At 32.5% G+C, this 16,169-nt stretch overlaps 2 protein-coding genes across 6 annotated transcripts in view; one reads left to right on the top strand and one right to left on the bottom strand.

The window, feature by feature from the left end:
• LOC111623658 (pyruvate dehydrogenase phosphatase regulatory subunit, mitochondrial-like) overlaps positions 1–9,666 on the top strand; it is a 62,709-nt gene extending 53,043 nt beyond the window's left edge. Inside the window, exons 20-23 of the mRNA XM_023366330.1 lie at positions 2,746–2,944; positions 7,046–7,135; positions 7,208–7,387; positions 8,593–9,666. Coding sequence (XP_023222098.1) covers positions 2,746–2,944; positions 7,046–7,135; positions 7,208–7,387; positions 8,593–9,000 — 877 coding nt within the window. The 3' untranslated portion in view covers positions 9,001–9,666. The remainder of the gene's footprint in view (positions 1–2,745; positions 2,945–7,045; positions 7,136–7,207; positions 7,388–8,592) is intronic.
• Positions 9,667–11,179: 1,513 nt separating this feature from the next.
• Positions 11,180–16,169, bottom strand: part of LOC111623866 (transcription termination factor 3, mitochondrial-like) — a 20,570-nt gene continuing 15,580 nt past the window's right edge. For 4 of the 5 annotated variants that reach the window (XM_023366587.1, XM_023366600.1, XM_023366595.1 and 1 more), the window contains one exon: positions 11,180–12,286. In XM_023366587.1, coding sequence (XP_023222355.1) covers positions 11,183–12,262 — 1,080 coding nt within the window. In that variant the 5' untranslated portion in view covers positions 12,263–12,286 and the 3' untranslated portion in view covers positions 11,180–11,182. Of the gene's footprint in view, positions 12,287–14,462; positions 14,771–16,169 lie in introns of those variants that run through there. The other variant, XM_023366610.1, reaches the window with a different exon arrangement.

The following is a 16,169-nucleotide window of genomic DNA, read 5'->3' as shown; positions in this document are numbered from 1 at the left end:
TGATTTTGGAAACTCGATTCCTTTCATACAGTGCTTCAGAACAACTTAATCTGATTTGTATATAATACGTTTTGAGCTTGTTTAGTGTGTTGTCAGCCAGTGATGTTTGTATATTTGTAAACAAATATAGAGATGTTAAGCTGGAGTTTAAACTCAATTGTCGTGTTGAACTGTTTAAAAGTCAAGGAATGTCTAGCAAAGCTCAGTGATGCATGTTTGTTTACACTTGTAAACAGAAATGAACTGAACTGTTGCATGCACTTTGTAAGCATCCAAATTCCCAGCTTAAATCTATGATAGAGTTTTCCTGTGATATTTCTCGAAGACACGAGCTGATTGGAAAATAGCTGCCGACCTGAACTTGATGTCTTTACCGAAATTTGGTTGAGATTGATCAAGTGGTTTCGGAGGAGTTTAATTAAATCAACTTCACTTGCTCAGCTTGACAAGTTTGGATGTTTTCTTTTTAATATCTGAAGTAGATTTTTTTATTAGATTGGATTTAGTTTCAGTAAAAAAATATTTTTGTAAATAAAGCTAAACCAAAATATTGCATTAGACTTTTTATTTTGGATTCTGTTCTTCGAATATTCCTCATATGCTGGATTGTCTCTGTACTGGACTAATTAATGTACTTTTAATAGTGGATATTTAAAAGAATGCCAACATTTTTGACCCAGTTAACAGGTCATCCAAAGGCATCCAAATTCAAAGTTGGAGTGCTAGTGATGGAAGGACAAGTGATAGACGGGCTACAATGGTAACGGTTGATGTGAAAGAGTGAGGAGATACAGTCTCTTCAGAAAAACAAAGACTCCCACATGCATAAACAGCAGGAGACCTTTCCTCTGCTGTTTATACATGTGTTGGTAACAGTGGTTATAATTTTACACTTCTCCATAATGCTGGCATGAGAGATGGTTCAATGATTTTGGCCACCTGCAAATCTACCTCTGTGCCATGAAGTTGTGCATAGAAAGACAAAACCCCTCTATCTTTGCATTCAGTTGTGAGATATTAAGATAGTTTGTACGGGTCTTGGACACAGAATTAATACACCCTTGTAAACAAAATACAGGAAGTTTATTAAAGACAATAAAACACGTACAAAGAAAAAAAAACTTCAGTAGACTCAGGATATCAGCCAGCACAGATTTCAAACAATAATACTCCCCAACAAACTTGGTTGGGACCAGGATAATAAAAAATATGAATAACAAACTTCAAACTGACAATACACAATTATATTATTATATCTAAGCTTATTCTAAGTATTAATAAAGAACTAAAATTAAGAATTATGGCCAAAACTAAAGTTATTACAAAATCAACTGGTACCAGAGATGGCAACATGAACAATATTGCCTGGATGACAATGAGTATAAATGTCCTCTTGTTGAAGAAGTATAATCACAATAAAAAGAAAGGCACTCCAAGCAGAAAGATAGCATCTACTGATATGATATAAATTATTCAGTCCACAAAGACAATCATTCAGCTTCATCCTCCAAGTATTAATTCAATCTGAAGACCTTGACGCCACATGCTTTCCTTTGACGACCTCCTCGCTAGCCCACAGAATTCTTCTCTTACAAAGAGAGGGAACTCCTGTCTGATCTTGCTCATCTCTCAGACAAAAGTCTCCTCACTTCACTTCTGTTTCCTGGGACTACCAAAATTCACCTGACCAGTTCTTCACAATCGGATAGGAAAGGGGCAACTCTAAAGTTAAAGTCACACAAAGAAACAAGTACAGATAAGCCTTCCCAAGACTGGAAGCATAGACAAAAGAGTTTACAAAAAAAACAACAAAAATATAAGGCATAACACCACACAGTATAACCAACATGCATTACAGTTCTGAAAATTCTACTGTTAAGTGCATTAGTTAGTCCAGTTAAGTTATCACAGTGGCTAGTAAATTATCATTAATAACTTATATTTACAAGATGCAGCAAATATCAGGCCTCGTGGAAAGATTATTACATAAATTGTATCTAGACCCAATCTTTGTCTATTCCAAAAGTCAATACTGTACTTTCCGGCGTATAAGATGATCCCCGACTTTTACAGTTAAAATATAGAGTTTGGGACATACTCGCCATATATGACGACACCCAGTGTAAGACCCCCCCTACTTTTGAGAAGATTTTCCTGGGTTAAAAAGTCATCTTATACGCTGGAAAATAACACTATTTTAAAAAATTATTAGTAATGTATCATTACGAAAATGAGTAGCTACACATTTCACAACATGGGATTCTGCTATGTTTTGCGAAATCCATTAAGAAGCTTTTACAGGAATCATTTCTGGAAAGTCGATTGGACGACAAGACCTAGATCACTAGACATTATCCCTTTAGAATATTTGTTATGGAGCCACTTTAAATTTGTGATTTGTCAATTGATTTAGAACAATACAAAATCTGAACGATAATATTGCATCAGAATTTGTCATTTTCTTCTAGCAGTTACATTCAAGTTCAAACATTTAATGCATGGAGCTTGACTTTTACTGCAGCTTGTATTTTTATTATTATAAACTGTATATCAGTTTCTTCAATGTGTTCTTGATTAGCATAAAAGATTTTCAATTTTAAATTGGAAAGTTCTTGAAAATAATAAGCTATTATTATATGAATATTTGATTTGTTTATGTGCATTGCAGAAAAGATAATATGTATGTACAGTATATACATATTGTGATTTAGCATTATTTACAATTTATTATTTCACTTTTTACAGTTATTTTATGATATCTCCTACTTCACAACAAACAAGACTCAGTGAATGGATGGAAAAAAATTTACCAACTGACGGCTCCATATCGTTTAATGACGTGACTTCGATGTATACGGTATTAAATGTGGTCGGTCCAAAATCGAAGGAACTAATGACTGAACTCACAAAAACTAACATGTCCATTCCTAGTTTTACCTGCAAGGTAAATATTTTAAGCAATTTTATACAGATTACACTTGATTAATCAGTGATATTTTCTTTCTATGTGGGTATGTAAAATTAAATTCAAAACTTGATTTTTATTTTGTTATAAAAAATATAATTTAACTGAATTTAGATATACAAGGTCTATCTGAAAAGTTCACAAATTTTGCAAATAGAAATTGTTTGAATTAATGTAGAAGCTAATTGGAATAGAAGCTAATTGGAATTGGAAGCTAATGTAGAAGCTAAACTTTTGTTGCCTTTGAAGTAGTCCTCTCCTAAATCTATGTACAGAATCCAGCCTTCTGCCATGAAAAGAATGCTTCCTGAAACGGTTCTTTTGGGGTGATGCACACTCCACTAGCAAATTTTCCTTAATGGCAACTTTTGAGAGCAGATTTTAATTTGGGAAATAAAAATAAGTATGCTGGGGCCTTAGTCCAGTGAATGTAAAGGTTGGGGAACAAGTGGCATCGAGTTCTTGACCAAAAATTCTGTTATTAGCAGTGATGTGCATTGTCATGATGCTGTTTTCTCCAGTCAGTCAGTCTTTTCTACCTCACTGCTTCAGGAAGACATTTCATCACCTCCAGATAGTATTCATAGTGAATGACATCTTTGGAATTAAAAAAAAAAGTAAGACCTTCACATTCAACAACTGAACTTGTCACACTCTCTTGGGTCACAGTGAAGATTTTCCCATCCACTCTGATGACCGACATTTTGTTTCCATGTTTTAATACTCGATGATGTTTTTCACGAAATTTTCATCAGATCTAGCCCATCCCAGAAGCTCTTCGCTCACACTCACTAAAAGACAATCACAAAATGCAAGTAACATGTGTTTACCCAGATGAATGTAACACAACAAATGAAGATACAACAAATTGCTGTCAGCAGATAATACATAAAACTTGCCACTAGAGTTGTGCAAGCTGCATTCAGATTCAATTATCGGTTAGTGCATAATTTAAAAAGTTTGTGAACTTTCCGGACAGGACTTGTATTTATTTCACAGAAATTGTAGCATAATAAATTCATTTCTGCAGGTTGAATTTTCAAGCAAGCTCTCTGGTAATTTGACATTAAAAACTTCTTCCAACATTTCTTTTGTTATGTTGTTCTCAATTATTGGTTAGTTCTTTTCAATTTAAAGGTTCGTTAAACTGACCAAACTAACGTTTCAAGTCATTTTTGCTGTTGTACAAGATTGTGTGATTTACTACTGTAGCAGTTATGATATTTGTATAGTTTTAATAGAATCATTAGAGAGGTTGTGGCTGACGTTTTCAATGCAAAAACGTGTACATTGGACATTCAGCGCCGCCTTCCTGTGAGTCTAGAAGTTTGACAATGGTGTTTGAAATGTCAGTGGAATCATGCTTGACATACTAAATGCCATTGTCAAACTTCTAGGCTTACAGGAAGGCGGCACTGAATGTCTGACGTACATGTTTTTGCAATGAAAACATCGGCCGCAACCTCTCTATTAATTTTATCCTAACTTTAAATATATTATTACTTCTTATATAATGTGTTCAATAGAAAATCAAAGGTAAACAAAGAATTGGCTTATACTATTTATTTAAATTCATTTGTCAAAATAAATTAACTCTTTTAAACTCTGAAAATTTCTCCTATGTACTGTACCCAGAGATAAAACTGTTTTTACCCTCGGGACATAAGGGAAATTTGTATAGCAAAATTAGTCAGAGTTTCTTTGGTCAATTTTGTCTCAAATGGATTAAAGCAATTTTGTCCAATCTTGTGTTTAAAGAGTGTATGATGATAAATGATGTTATGCACTTGCAGTTATACATATGATGATTATTAAATTAAAGGTCACCAAAAGCGTAATGCTTCTAGATATTTCAAATATGTACGTAAAAATGCTGTTGCATGTTGGAACATCAGAAAAACCACAAAAAGGATGTTACAAAGGCATAATTTACAAGTCTGCAGCATTAATCAGTGTACCAAAACTTCTCCAATCTTTTTTACATAATTTTCTTCTTTTGCACCTTTTTGTTCAATCATTCAGCATTAATGGAAGGGCAGGATGTAAGGGAAGAAAAATTCCAGGTTTTCATATTTTTCTGATAATTGTTTGTGAAAATTTGCTAATTTCACAGTATCAGATCAGGCAACACTGGCATTAGCAGAATTGTATGTGACATGTTGCATGTTGTTTCTTTCTGACAAAAACCATAGAAAAAGACTAACTTAACTATTATTGCGCTCAGATCATGCCAAACATTTGTTGATAGTCTGTGTGAAACTTCTTTTTTGAGGCAAATCAAAGTAAATCATTGGCATGCCAGAAAGGCACTGATTGATTGCATGCTTTTCATCAATAATATATTTACATTGCAATCAGTTTACATTACAGCTTAATATGGACATAAAATGGAAAAGATAAAATATTTCCAGAATTGTTCAGTTTCCCAGTGAAGAATTTCAGTACAAAAAAGGAACTTTGCAGTGTTTGTATTGCCTTCAGACTGTCGGTTTAAGAAAAAACAGCAATAGAATGTTACATTCAAAGTGAAATATTGCAGAAGTTGTCATTCCAATCAGCATGTTACAAAGCAGAAAACATCAAATCAAAATAGGGCAGTTTGGCGATTGTTCACATCTGCCGGGGCCATGATTTTTCAGAAATGGATAAACAAAAACCACCAAAAATAGGATTGGCTTCCTGCAGAAACAAAGCTTTGAAGGTATCTAACTTTGGAAGGAAAAAATGGCCTGCGAATGACTGTGGAGTTGGGTGCAGATAAAGACATTGCTGTGGAATTGGTGGATCTAAAAAGTTGGAAATTTGTAAATGTGTTACTCTCTTGGTGATTCCTCCCAATGCAGGTTCAGGTTAGTGTCAAAGTTTGTAGAAATATGCACTACAGACACAATTACAGATATGATGCTAGATTCTTTGCAGCTTATTCTTTGAACTTTTATAAGATTAGTGGCCTTCATCTCTGACAATGCCCATATATGTGATCTGCAAGACTATAAATCTTATGCTGGTCCCATCTTTTACATTTGGGAGATAACAAAGTCCTTGACCAATATATAGCTTCCTTTAAGTACATTTGACTAAATGTCCCAGCAATCACATTCCAATCCCAGCATTGTTTAATGAAGGCAGGAAAATCAACTGCTCTACCTCCCATTCCTGTGATCACTCTCTGGGGTCAGACAGCAGTGTAGACAGTGCTAAAAACATTAACAAAGAGAAATAGTGAATTACGTCAGACAAAGAAAATAGTGTTTGTATGGTAGAATTAAGAGGAGCTAATTAATTCTGAAAATTTACTTATTCAACTTAGAAGAGTTTCTAGAGTTGCACTTCTTCCAAATTACATAAGAGTTAGGGAGCATTACTATGTCAGCAAGTCATGTTTGGATGCTACAGAAAACTGTGCTTGTTCAGAGTTTGTAACATTCTGTATAAAAACTGACAGCATATCTGGATGCAAAACACCCTTACATTCTATTCTGGAAGTGGGTGAAGAATTTAAACCCTAACATTGCAGAAATTAATGCTTTTACAGAATCTCGGCTACCTTCTGAGCTGCAATGATTTTTAATGCAACCTATTTCTGCTTGGGAGATTGCAAAATATAAAACTTATAAACAAGAACACGACAGCTCTGAGGTTGATTTCAGCAGAAATGGTCCAAAAAAATGCCAGTTTAGAGTGCATTGACTCTTACTGTTCCTGTAACTGGTACTGTTGTCGAAAGAAACCAATGAAAAAACCCATCTTCAAGAACGTTAATGATAGAGGCCAATATGGATGTGCACCTGAAAATGTTATTTAATCAGTGTGTGTACTGAGGATGATGATGATGATGATGATACAGATCATCTGTAACCTGATGTGATATATATATATATAATAAAAATGAAAAAGTTAAACATTAATTCAGTTGATTTTCAGTTTACTGTAAGAGAAAAAAAGAAAACCTTCAAAAAGCATTAATGTTTAATTCTGTTTTATGTTAAAGCTATTTTTTAATATTATGTACTGTACCTCTCTTATATTTACAAATTATTAGTTGTAAAAATTTAACATGGTTTCCACATCTTATTTTAGGAAATGAATGTCGGTTATGCAAGTGAAGTAATGGTGATGGGATTTAACAACACCGGAGAGCCGGGATATAGTTTGTACGTTCCGTCCGAGGTATATATTTTCTTTGATTTAAATTCGTACTGCATTACAAATTCTTAGTTCTGATAAAATAATTATTTCCAGTACGCTTTGCATGTGTATGACAGATTAGCTACAGTGGGGAGAGATTTTGGTATAAAAGACGTCGGTTATTATACGCTTCGTTTTTTGAGAATAGAAAAATTTATTCCGTTTTGGGGAGAAGAATTAGACAGCAACACGACACCTTTAGAAGTTGGAAGAAGTTTTAAAGTAAAGATGCAAGTAAGAGAAACTAAAATATTAGTTTTTTAAGAGTATTAATAAAATATGTGTTTAATCCACAAAATACATTTTAGAAAGGCAAAGAATATAATTGGTAACTTGTAAATCATACATTTTCTTGATTATGATTGAACAAATATTGATGTAATCAATATCCTTGTGATCTCAGTTTAATTTATCATTCATCAATGCAGTATTATCGTTCTCAATTTTAGATTCATATTGATTATTGTTTGTTAGGAAATGTAATCTACATTATCAAGAATGTGTGCAAATTTCTCACATGTGATGTTCATTACTTCAGAGAACGATTGATTTTTCAATTTTGTAGGTCTAGCAAGAAACTAAACAATATCGTGTACTGTTCCAGAATGCAGTTTTAAGAATTTCCATTGTATACAACTTTATAAAAACACTAGCAGATAAGCCCAGCATTGCTTGGGCAAAATGTAACAATAGCGAAAATTATGATTATTATATTATATCCAATCTTACCCATTTTCACCGGGTGCAAGAATTAGGTTCACCCTCTTCCGAGACTAACTAGAGACTTTTTAGATGGATCTAAAAATATGTTCAATTTCCCACAAAATTGCAAAAAACTGCATCTATAACAGTAGAAGCTAAGTTCTTTGGGGTAATCCTAAACTCTCCCCCTCTCCCCCACAAGGGAGAATTTTAAAAAATCCCTTTTTACGTTCTCATGACGTAACCTGTGTACAAAATTTTAACTCCTAACCGTTTGGGCTCTGTGCTTATTATTATTATCATTGATCCATCTTGATTATATATATATATATAGATTTGTAGTCCTTTTGATAATCATGATGGTTCTGAAAAAACTACGTCTAGTTATGAACTGACTCTCTCCCTTTTCCGAGGAAGAGGGAAGAGGCAACAAGATGTAGATGTAATGTCTCCACGGTACTCCTCCAGTATTGCAAGACACAAACGTAAGAGTACCAGACTTCTATTGGAACGGGTCATCCTTGACAGTGTAGCATCTGGAGTCAATTCAGTCTTGTTAGGGATTCCACCCATCATTTCATATGGTATGTTAGAATGTAAAGAAATTATATGTTCCTTTGAAGTGGAACAAGTTAGTCAGGTTGTTATGGATAAAACTAAAAATATGCATTTAATTAAGAATGGTGATAATTATGTTAAATATAAAGTATATTCTTTTATTTTATTTTTTTTTTCAGAAAAATTATTTTCTTGGAAAAGTTGCCCTACAACACCAAATTGACAAAGGGCTCTTTCGTCGTCTTGTACATTTCCAATTGGAAAACCACAACCCCGACATGGATCTGTGGCCCTGGGGTCGCGAACCCATCTTTCGCAACGGCAAATACGTCGGCACCACCACCTCCTCCGGATATGGATTCACATTAAACAGGGTCGTCTGTCTGGGATTCGTGGACAATTTCAACCGAATGAGTCACAAATACGAAGTGGTCACCAATGATTACATTACAAAAGATGCAAAATTTGAAGTTTCTGTTGCAGGAAAGAGATATGTTGCGAAGCCAAGTTTGCATCCTCCCAAAATTCCAATAGTCACCATGAGCGGCACCACAAGATACACTCCCCGAGCAGTCAACGGCATATAATACAGTTGTAGAGTTATATCTATTTATGTATATTTACTTTTTATAAAATTATCTCTCATTACACTAGTCATTGTGATATTTATACACTCTAAAAATTACAGGTGTGTTAAATCAGTAGTTAAAAATGTTGATATAGGATCTGAAATTTTCAATTTTAAGAAAAACTTTTTATAATCTTGAATAAAATATTGTATAATAAATTTAAATAAACTAATATAAATCACTTTTAATTACAACTTCAGGCTTTTTTCAATTCAACCAGTTAGCGGTAAAAGAATTTGGAGCAATTTTGTAGAATGTTTTTTAGTTGAAATTCAAAAGAAATCTCTCCTAATAAAATTCATATTCTGGAATAACAGCAATATTAGTTTAATACCCTGTATACAGTATCTTGAAAATTCTGATCAGAATACTCACGACACATGGCAGTTTATTTTGGCAAGCTTAATGCAGAAAATTTATATTTACATGAATTTTTTCAACTTAAAATTAATTGAAACATTATTAACAGATAAATGTCTCTCTTTCTTGATCATAATACAAGAAATTCTCTTGTATTATGATCAAATGTGATAAAAATTGAGAAACACGTACATATAGATCCTTAGATATACAGTAGAGCCTCGATTATCCGACTCAATTGGGGACTGGGGTTGGTCGGATAACCGAAAAGTATGAAAAAATCCATTACTAGTGTAGTATATTATTATATCCCATGTAATTAGTATATCGCTATTAACCTAATTCGTGTTGAATTTTCATCGATGTTAAGCCTAACAAAAATTTTTTAAAATAATAATCGTCGCTATTGTATCGTTAAAAATTAGAAAATTAAGCCTCGTTTAAATACTGGCCCCTTTCATGATCGAATGAGTGTTGTCAGCTAAAACATGTAAAAATAATATTAAAGTAGCCAAGACATAGCCACATCACTAGCGGACATTTGAAATTTGCCGACTGGGACGGTCGGTTAATCGGGGGTTGGATAATCGAGGCTCTACTGTATTTAAATCAAATGTTTTTTATCTACCAAAATTTGATTTTGTAAATTAGATTTACACAGTAAAACAATCTCCTTTATCTACATCTTATTTTTCCCAGATATTCTGGAGAAAAATCAAAGACCAGATTTCAACTTTTTATTAATTAAATATAAATGCATTGCCAAAATGAACTGTTAATAAAGAACAAAAGTCAAAACTTATATATTATCTTACTCCAAATTTAAGACTTCTCCCTGTGTTTTCAAACTTTAAAATGCACTCAAATTGACGAGAATATCCCAAATTAAAGTGCACGTAATGAAAATTTTATATGTATTCTGTTAATATTTTAAATACATTAAACATTAATACATTTTTTATGCAATTTTTTCTTTTGCCTGAAAATGAGATGTATTTCTTCAAATTTAAAATGCAATACTAAATAAAAGTTGATAAGATTTCTCCCATTGTTTTAAACTAAAATAAGTTATCAAAAATCAATGGAATTATGATAACCATGCAGTTTAAACTGTAATCTTTGATGCCAACTGATTTATATCAATGGAGAAGAAAACTAATAATGAAAGACAAACAGTGTATTCATTAATAATCTTTCAAAAACAAGATGCATCTGTCATACAAATGATAAAAAATGTTTATTTGCAACGAGTCAACATGATTATGCTATTAGCACACTATACTTGTTAGTACCTTTTTATGTATCATGATCTATATTTAAACCTTGATATTTATTTACTACAGACTCAAAGCATAATGACCCCGCTGGTGGACAAGTGGATAAAACCATTGCAAACCTGCCACCAACTAACAGGCCAAGTGGAGTTTTCCAGATTTAAGTTTGTAACATCTACTGATAAATAGGGCCAATTTTCCATAGGAAGTCCTCCTAAAAGACACTCCCTTGGCATATCCACTCAAATGTTACATTGCCTTATCCCATCAAATCAAATCAAATCAAACACAACACACATTTCTTTGTAAACAACCAATTAATTTTTAATCTAGTATGATAAATTAATCATTTGTAATTCAACATGGCACATTATTCCTGAATTGATTCCATTGATCATTCCCATTGTAGATTGGGTCTACTTTGCAATGACTAATTGTAGCTGATGTATCTTTAGTGCTTTACAATTATCATTTATTCTGACAAAAAGAAAGTTCTTCACAAATTTTTAAAGTGTTTTAAGAAATTTATTAAAATCTTCTGTATATGTACAAGCTGCTTTTTCACAAAACTCTTGATCCGTGTTGGCCGTAAATAACTGTAAAGACACATAACCAGGCTTTCTCGGATCGTATTGTGCGCGACCGAGATGTCGGAGATACAAGTGACGTTCTCTTATATTGAAGAGTCGAAAAAATAGAACGTGAGGATATAATACAATCTGCGAATGAGGAATGCACATGGAATTATGAATATAATCAAACCTTTCGAGTAAACTTTTTCTTTGAATAAGCCATAATTTTGGTGCCTCTAGAACTAACTGTTTTATTTCAAAGTCATCAAAACCCATTTCTTCCTTAATGACAAAATTATTTTCTTTTATTTTGAATGGTTCCTTTAATACTAATCTAGGTTCTCTGGTGGTAACAGTTCTAACTTCTTTTCCATTCAAAGAAAACATATTTTGTATAAACCCAAGCTGTTGGTCCATTTTAAGTGTATCCAGCATTAAAAATTTGGGTGCAGTATTTATGATTTGAGAAATAGCTTCTCTGTTGAATTTCTTAGATTTCAAATAATCAATTCGGACTTTTAGATTATCTATGGATTCTTGAAATATCAGAGGATTTGCTGATAGGAACCTTCCCATTTCTTTAGGGTACACACCAATTTCATGAAGAAAGAAAATGTGTTTCTTCAAATCTTTCTCAAAATTTGATCGTAATAAGAATTCTGCACATCCCGTTTTTTCGACTTTAGACAAATCTACTCCTAATGCAAGTAATTTCTGAAGAGTTTTTGAATGATTTACGAATGCTGCAAGACATAATGCCTTTCCTAAAGGTGGTGCTATCAGATCTATATATTCTCCGTCAACTTTTGAAGAAAGAGGATTTATATACGGTGCATTTTCTGAAGTATTATTTTCATCTTGAAGTATTTGAAAATCTACAGGATCCACTAACGAATTTTGTGAAACTACAGATGTTTCTGCTGCTTTCTTGATTGCAGTTATATGTGAGTATCTGATGTTAGGATTTTGAAATAAAAACAAATTTTTTCCAATTCTCCACATTTGTTTCCTCATGTTAAATTTGAATGTTGAAAATATCTAAAAGGAAAAGATTATTTTAAATATTTGCCTATTTTTGAAAATTATTTTTAAGATTTTTATTAAAATAAGAAGAATGATTTGGGCTTTTGATTAAATTATTCATATGTTGGCATGTTCTGATATCACTGATAAGCCACTTCACACTTGAAATATATTGAAATGTTAAAATAACATGAATTAATCTTAGCTATATTTAAATGATATTAGATATAATTTACTAAAATTATTAGACTGATACAAATTACTATACTTCTAATAGCTAAAAAGCAAAAACAGCAAAAGTTAAAGATAAAATACAATTAATTTAAGAAAGTTTTTTTTTTGTATCTTTGATGTCTTCCTTTCTTCTCAGAAATTTCCAGTCAAAATTATAACACTACTACAGATCATATGCTTCATTGAAATAAAAACCTTGAAATATTAAAAACTTCAAATGCTGTTTGGCTTGGTTTTCTACAAGGTATAAATTGTTCAACAAAAATAAATAAGTAAAATAACAACTCTCGCACTAGTCACCATCTAATTGAGGTGAAAGTGCTTAATAGTCCAAAATGTCAGTGGGAGCATAAGCTAACATTAGGGCCACCCATGCCAGTAAAGTCAATAGGGAGAAATAAAGTAGTGATCCATGAGCAGCATCTGATCCAGAATAGGCAGCTACTAAAGCATTTTCTCCATGTCAGGGACAGCTAATCTGTAAACACTTCGTTTTAGGTATAGAAACATACTTGCTTTTGTGGAGAAAAATGATTGTTACATGTTTGCAGCATGATATCAGTTTGGATGTCCCCTGGGTTAACAAGATTTACATTTGTGGACTAGGCAGAAGTTCACATTTGAAAAATCTGCCGTAGTCTCCTTTGACTAGCAGTGAAAATGCAGCACTGACCCAAATATGACATTGCAAACACATTTACTTCCTCACTTGCACTTGCAACTCCACCCAGCAATGTGTTTTGGTGCCAATATGGCCACTGACTACCAAAGTTGGAAAACTATGCAAACAGATGAAAGGGACTAAAGAAACAAATGGATTCATCATCCATACCTACTATACTGGGTCAGTATGCTGCTATATTTGATGAGTCCAAATGTTCATTTTATTAGTTTTTACTACATCCAGTGAGTGCATAAAGACATTTTTCCTTTCTTGTTCTTCTTGAAAATTTAAATAGCAAAGACCAACAATCTCCATGTGGTCCTGCCTGTTAGTAACCTAGACACTAGATGAAGCCAATAGTCAGTCAAAGCAAATAATGACCTTTAAGAGACTAAATTTGAGTGATAGTGGGGATGAATTGTTCTCAGGACAGGAGATAAGAGTTTGTAAACCTTGCAGGGGAAAGGATGGAACTAGCTAAAGGTATTAGGCTTAAGATGAGTTAATACATAGACAACAATGCAAAATCACATCTCAGTACAAAGAAGCACCAAAACTGGAAGAAAAGTGCCATAGTGAAATGAGGACTTGACAAAGACAAAGACAATGACAAAGTCATACTCCAAAGGTGCTACCAAAGAGCTCGTAATGAACAAACCCAAAAGGTGCTCCAACAAAAATATCTATAACATAAATGATTTATAAACAAAAAATAAAAGAATACAAACTAGCCTCATACAGGAAATACTGTACCAATAACTCAAGCAAACCTGGAGACTGTGAACAAACACTGTGCAAGAAAATTGAAAACTACTGATAGATGCAGCCTAGTAAATATCCAAATAAAAAAATGGAACAACAAATAGTCTCTCAGACATTGTGGAAGCACTGATGAATAACTTTTTCCCAAAGAATGACCCCTGAATCTGAAGTAAAAAACAAAAGAATTAGAGAAGAATGTAAGCAGCAATACAATGTGGATGATAACCCTTCATTCACATTTCATAAGGTACAGAATAGTATCAAGCACTTGAAGACTGATAAGGCACAAGAAAATAATAATATGTTAGTGGAGATCGTCTATAAACTGTGGGAGTAACCTTGATACTTAGTTTGTTACATACCATGGCCTTAAATTATAATCACAGACAAATGATAAACTTGTCTGAAAAGAAAGACTAGAAACATAAATACAATAACATTAAACAATTAGGCAGGCTGACATAATACACTAAAAAACAACATTACACCAATGAAAGAGGATAGGAAAATATTTAGAAAATTAAAACATACACACAGCACAAATAACACAATATGCACATAGAGGAAAATGTTGACACTCAATCAAAAAACTAGCTGCCAAATCCCAAAGATTCAAACAATAACAAAACATGTTCATTATTAAACAAAATAAATTATTCACAAGCAATGAGGTACTTTTCTATCAACAACAATATAAAGGGCCATTGAAAGAATAGGAGCTAGGGATTTTTCCCCAGGTCTGAAGAAAACTTGGGGATCCGTAGTTGTTACTACCCCTTTAAATTATTATTATTTTTATGAATGTATGTCTCTTTAATCCGACAAATTAAGTTCGGTAGACTATCAATACAGCTTTCAGGTTAGACACTTCTTTTCATATGGATTTATGGTTTTCACATATGAAATATGTGAAAACCATAAATCCATATGAAAAAATAATAAAAGGCACACATTTGAAGAATAAAATAAATGAAACTGATAAAAATTACATACTTAATTTTAAAAATAATAGAACACCAAAATTACAAATAAGGCTAAAAACACATAAAGAAGAAGAAAAATACAGACCAATCATTGACTTTAGATACTCTATACTTTACAATTTAGAAAATTATATTAAAAAGCAATTAAAAAACATTAAAGGTTCTAACAATAGCATAAAAATGCTGATGAAGTCATAAATAATATCCAAAAAATAAAGAAAGAAAGATCAGATACATTAATTAGTTTAGATGTAAAAAATATGTATCCAAATATAGAGTGGAAATCAATAGAAAACAGCCTAATACAACTACAAATTGATAACACAATAATTGAACTTATAAAATTTGCATATACCAATAATCATTTTGAAGTTTATAATGATTTTTACAGACAAATAGATGGTGTCAGTATGGGGCCAAAACTGGCTGAATTAGTTATGAAAAATATTGACGAAAAAATACAAAATATCCCTGGTGTTAAAATGGTGATGAGATATGTAGATGACTACTTATTAGTGATGTGCCGGATGTCCGTATCCGTATCCACGGATATCCGAGGGGAAAAAAAAGATCTGTATCTGTTACTTTTTAGTGGATCTTTAACGGATCTTTTATCTTAATGAATTTCTTTACTTATATGAAATTTTAAAGATAGGTAGCAATAAAATACTAATAACTTCAATTCAAATCCCTTTTTATTTCTTAAAATCACATATTTGGCACATTCACATTGCAAAAATTTTATCATGCAAAATTCATTTACTGTTGTAAAATATTTCATATTACACTTATAAACCTTTTTGTCGAAATTGTTTTTATTTTAATTTAACTCAACACTCTCCAAAAATATAAACGTAATCTATGCCAAGGGTGGGCAACCTTTTTTATAACATGGGCCAGAATAAATTTTACGTTTTTTCCGTGGGCCATAGTAGTTAATTGACACCTTGTGGCCTGTAAATTTTTAGTCTGCAAATATGAAATAAATAAATAAATAAAAAGAAATTAATTACTACAGTCGACCCCCCTATAACACTGTTGATTATTCCGTTTTATATGAATTCCATGTTGTATGAGTCACTTAGATTTTACAAATGCGTGTGCCGGGCTGTGAACGGCTCACCTATTTGTAAAATCTAAGTGACTTTAAACACAATAAAAACAGCACTATGTAGTTGGATACGACAGACATTACATTTTCTAATTGCATAGCTTTTGCACATAGATTTTCTTGATGGATGATGCGATGAGATAT

This window comes from Centruroides sculpturatus, unplaced genomic scaffold (assembly GCF_000671375.1).
Source record: "Centruroides sculpturatus isolate CEXI.00-Female unplaced genomic scaffold, Cexi_2.0 scaffold49, whole genome shotgun sequence".
In the NCBI taxonomy this organism is placed as follows: Eukaryota; Metazoa; Arthropoda; class Arachnida; order Scorpiones; family Buthidae; genus Centruroides; species Centruroides sculpturatus.
The sequence above is the reverse complement of the archived record's forward strand: the minus strand, read 5'-3'. Positions and strand labels throughout refer to the sequence as shown.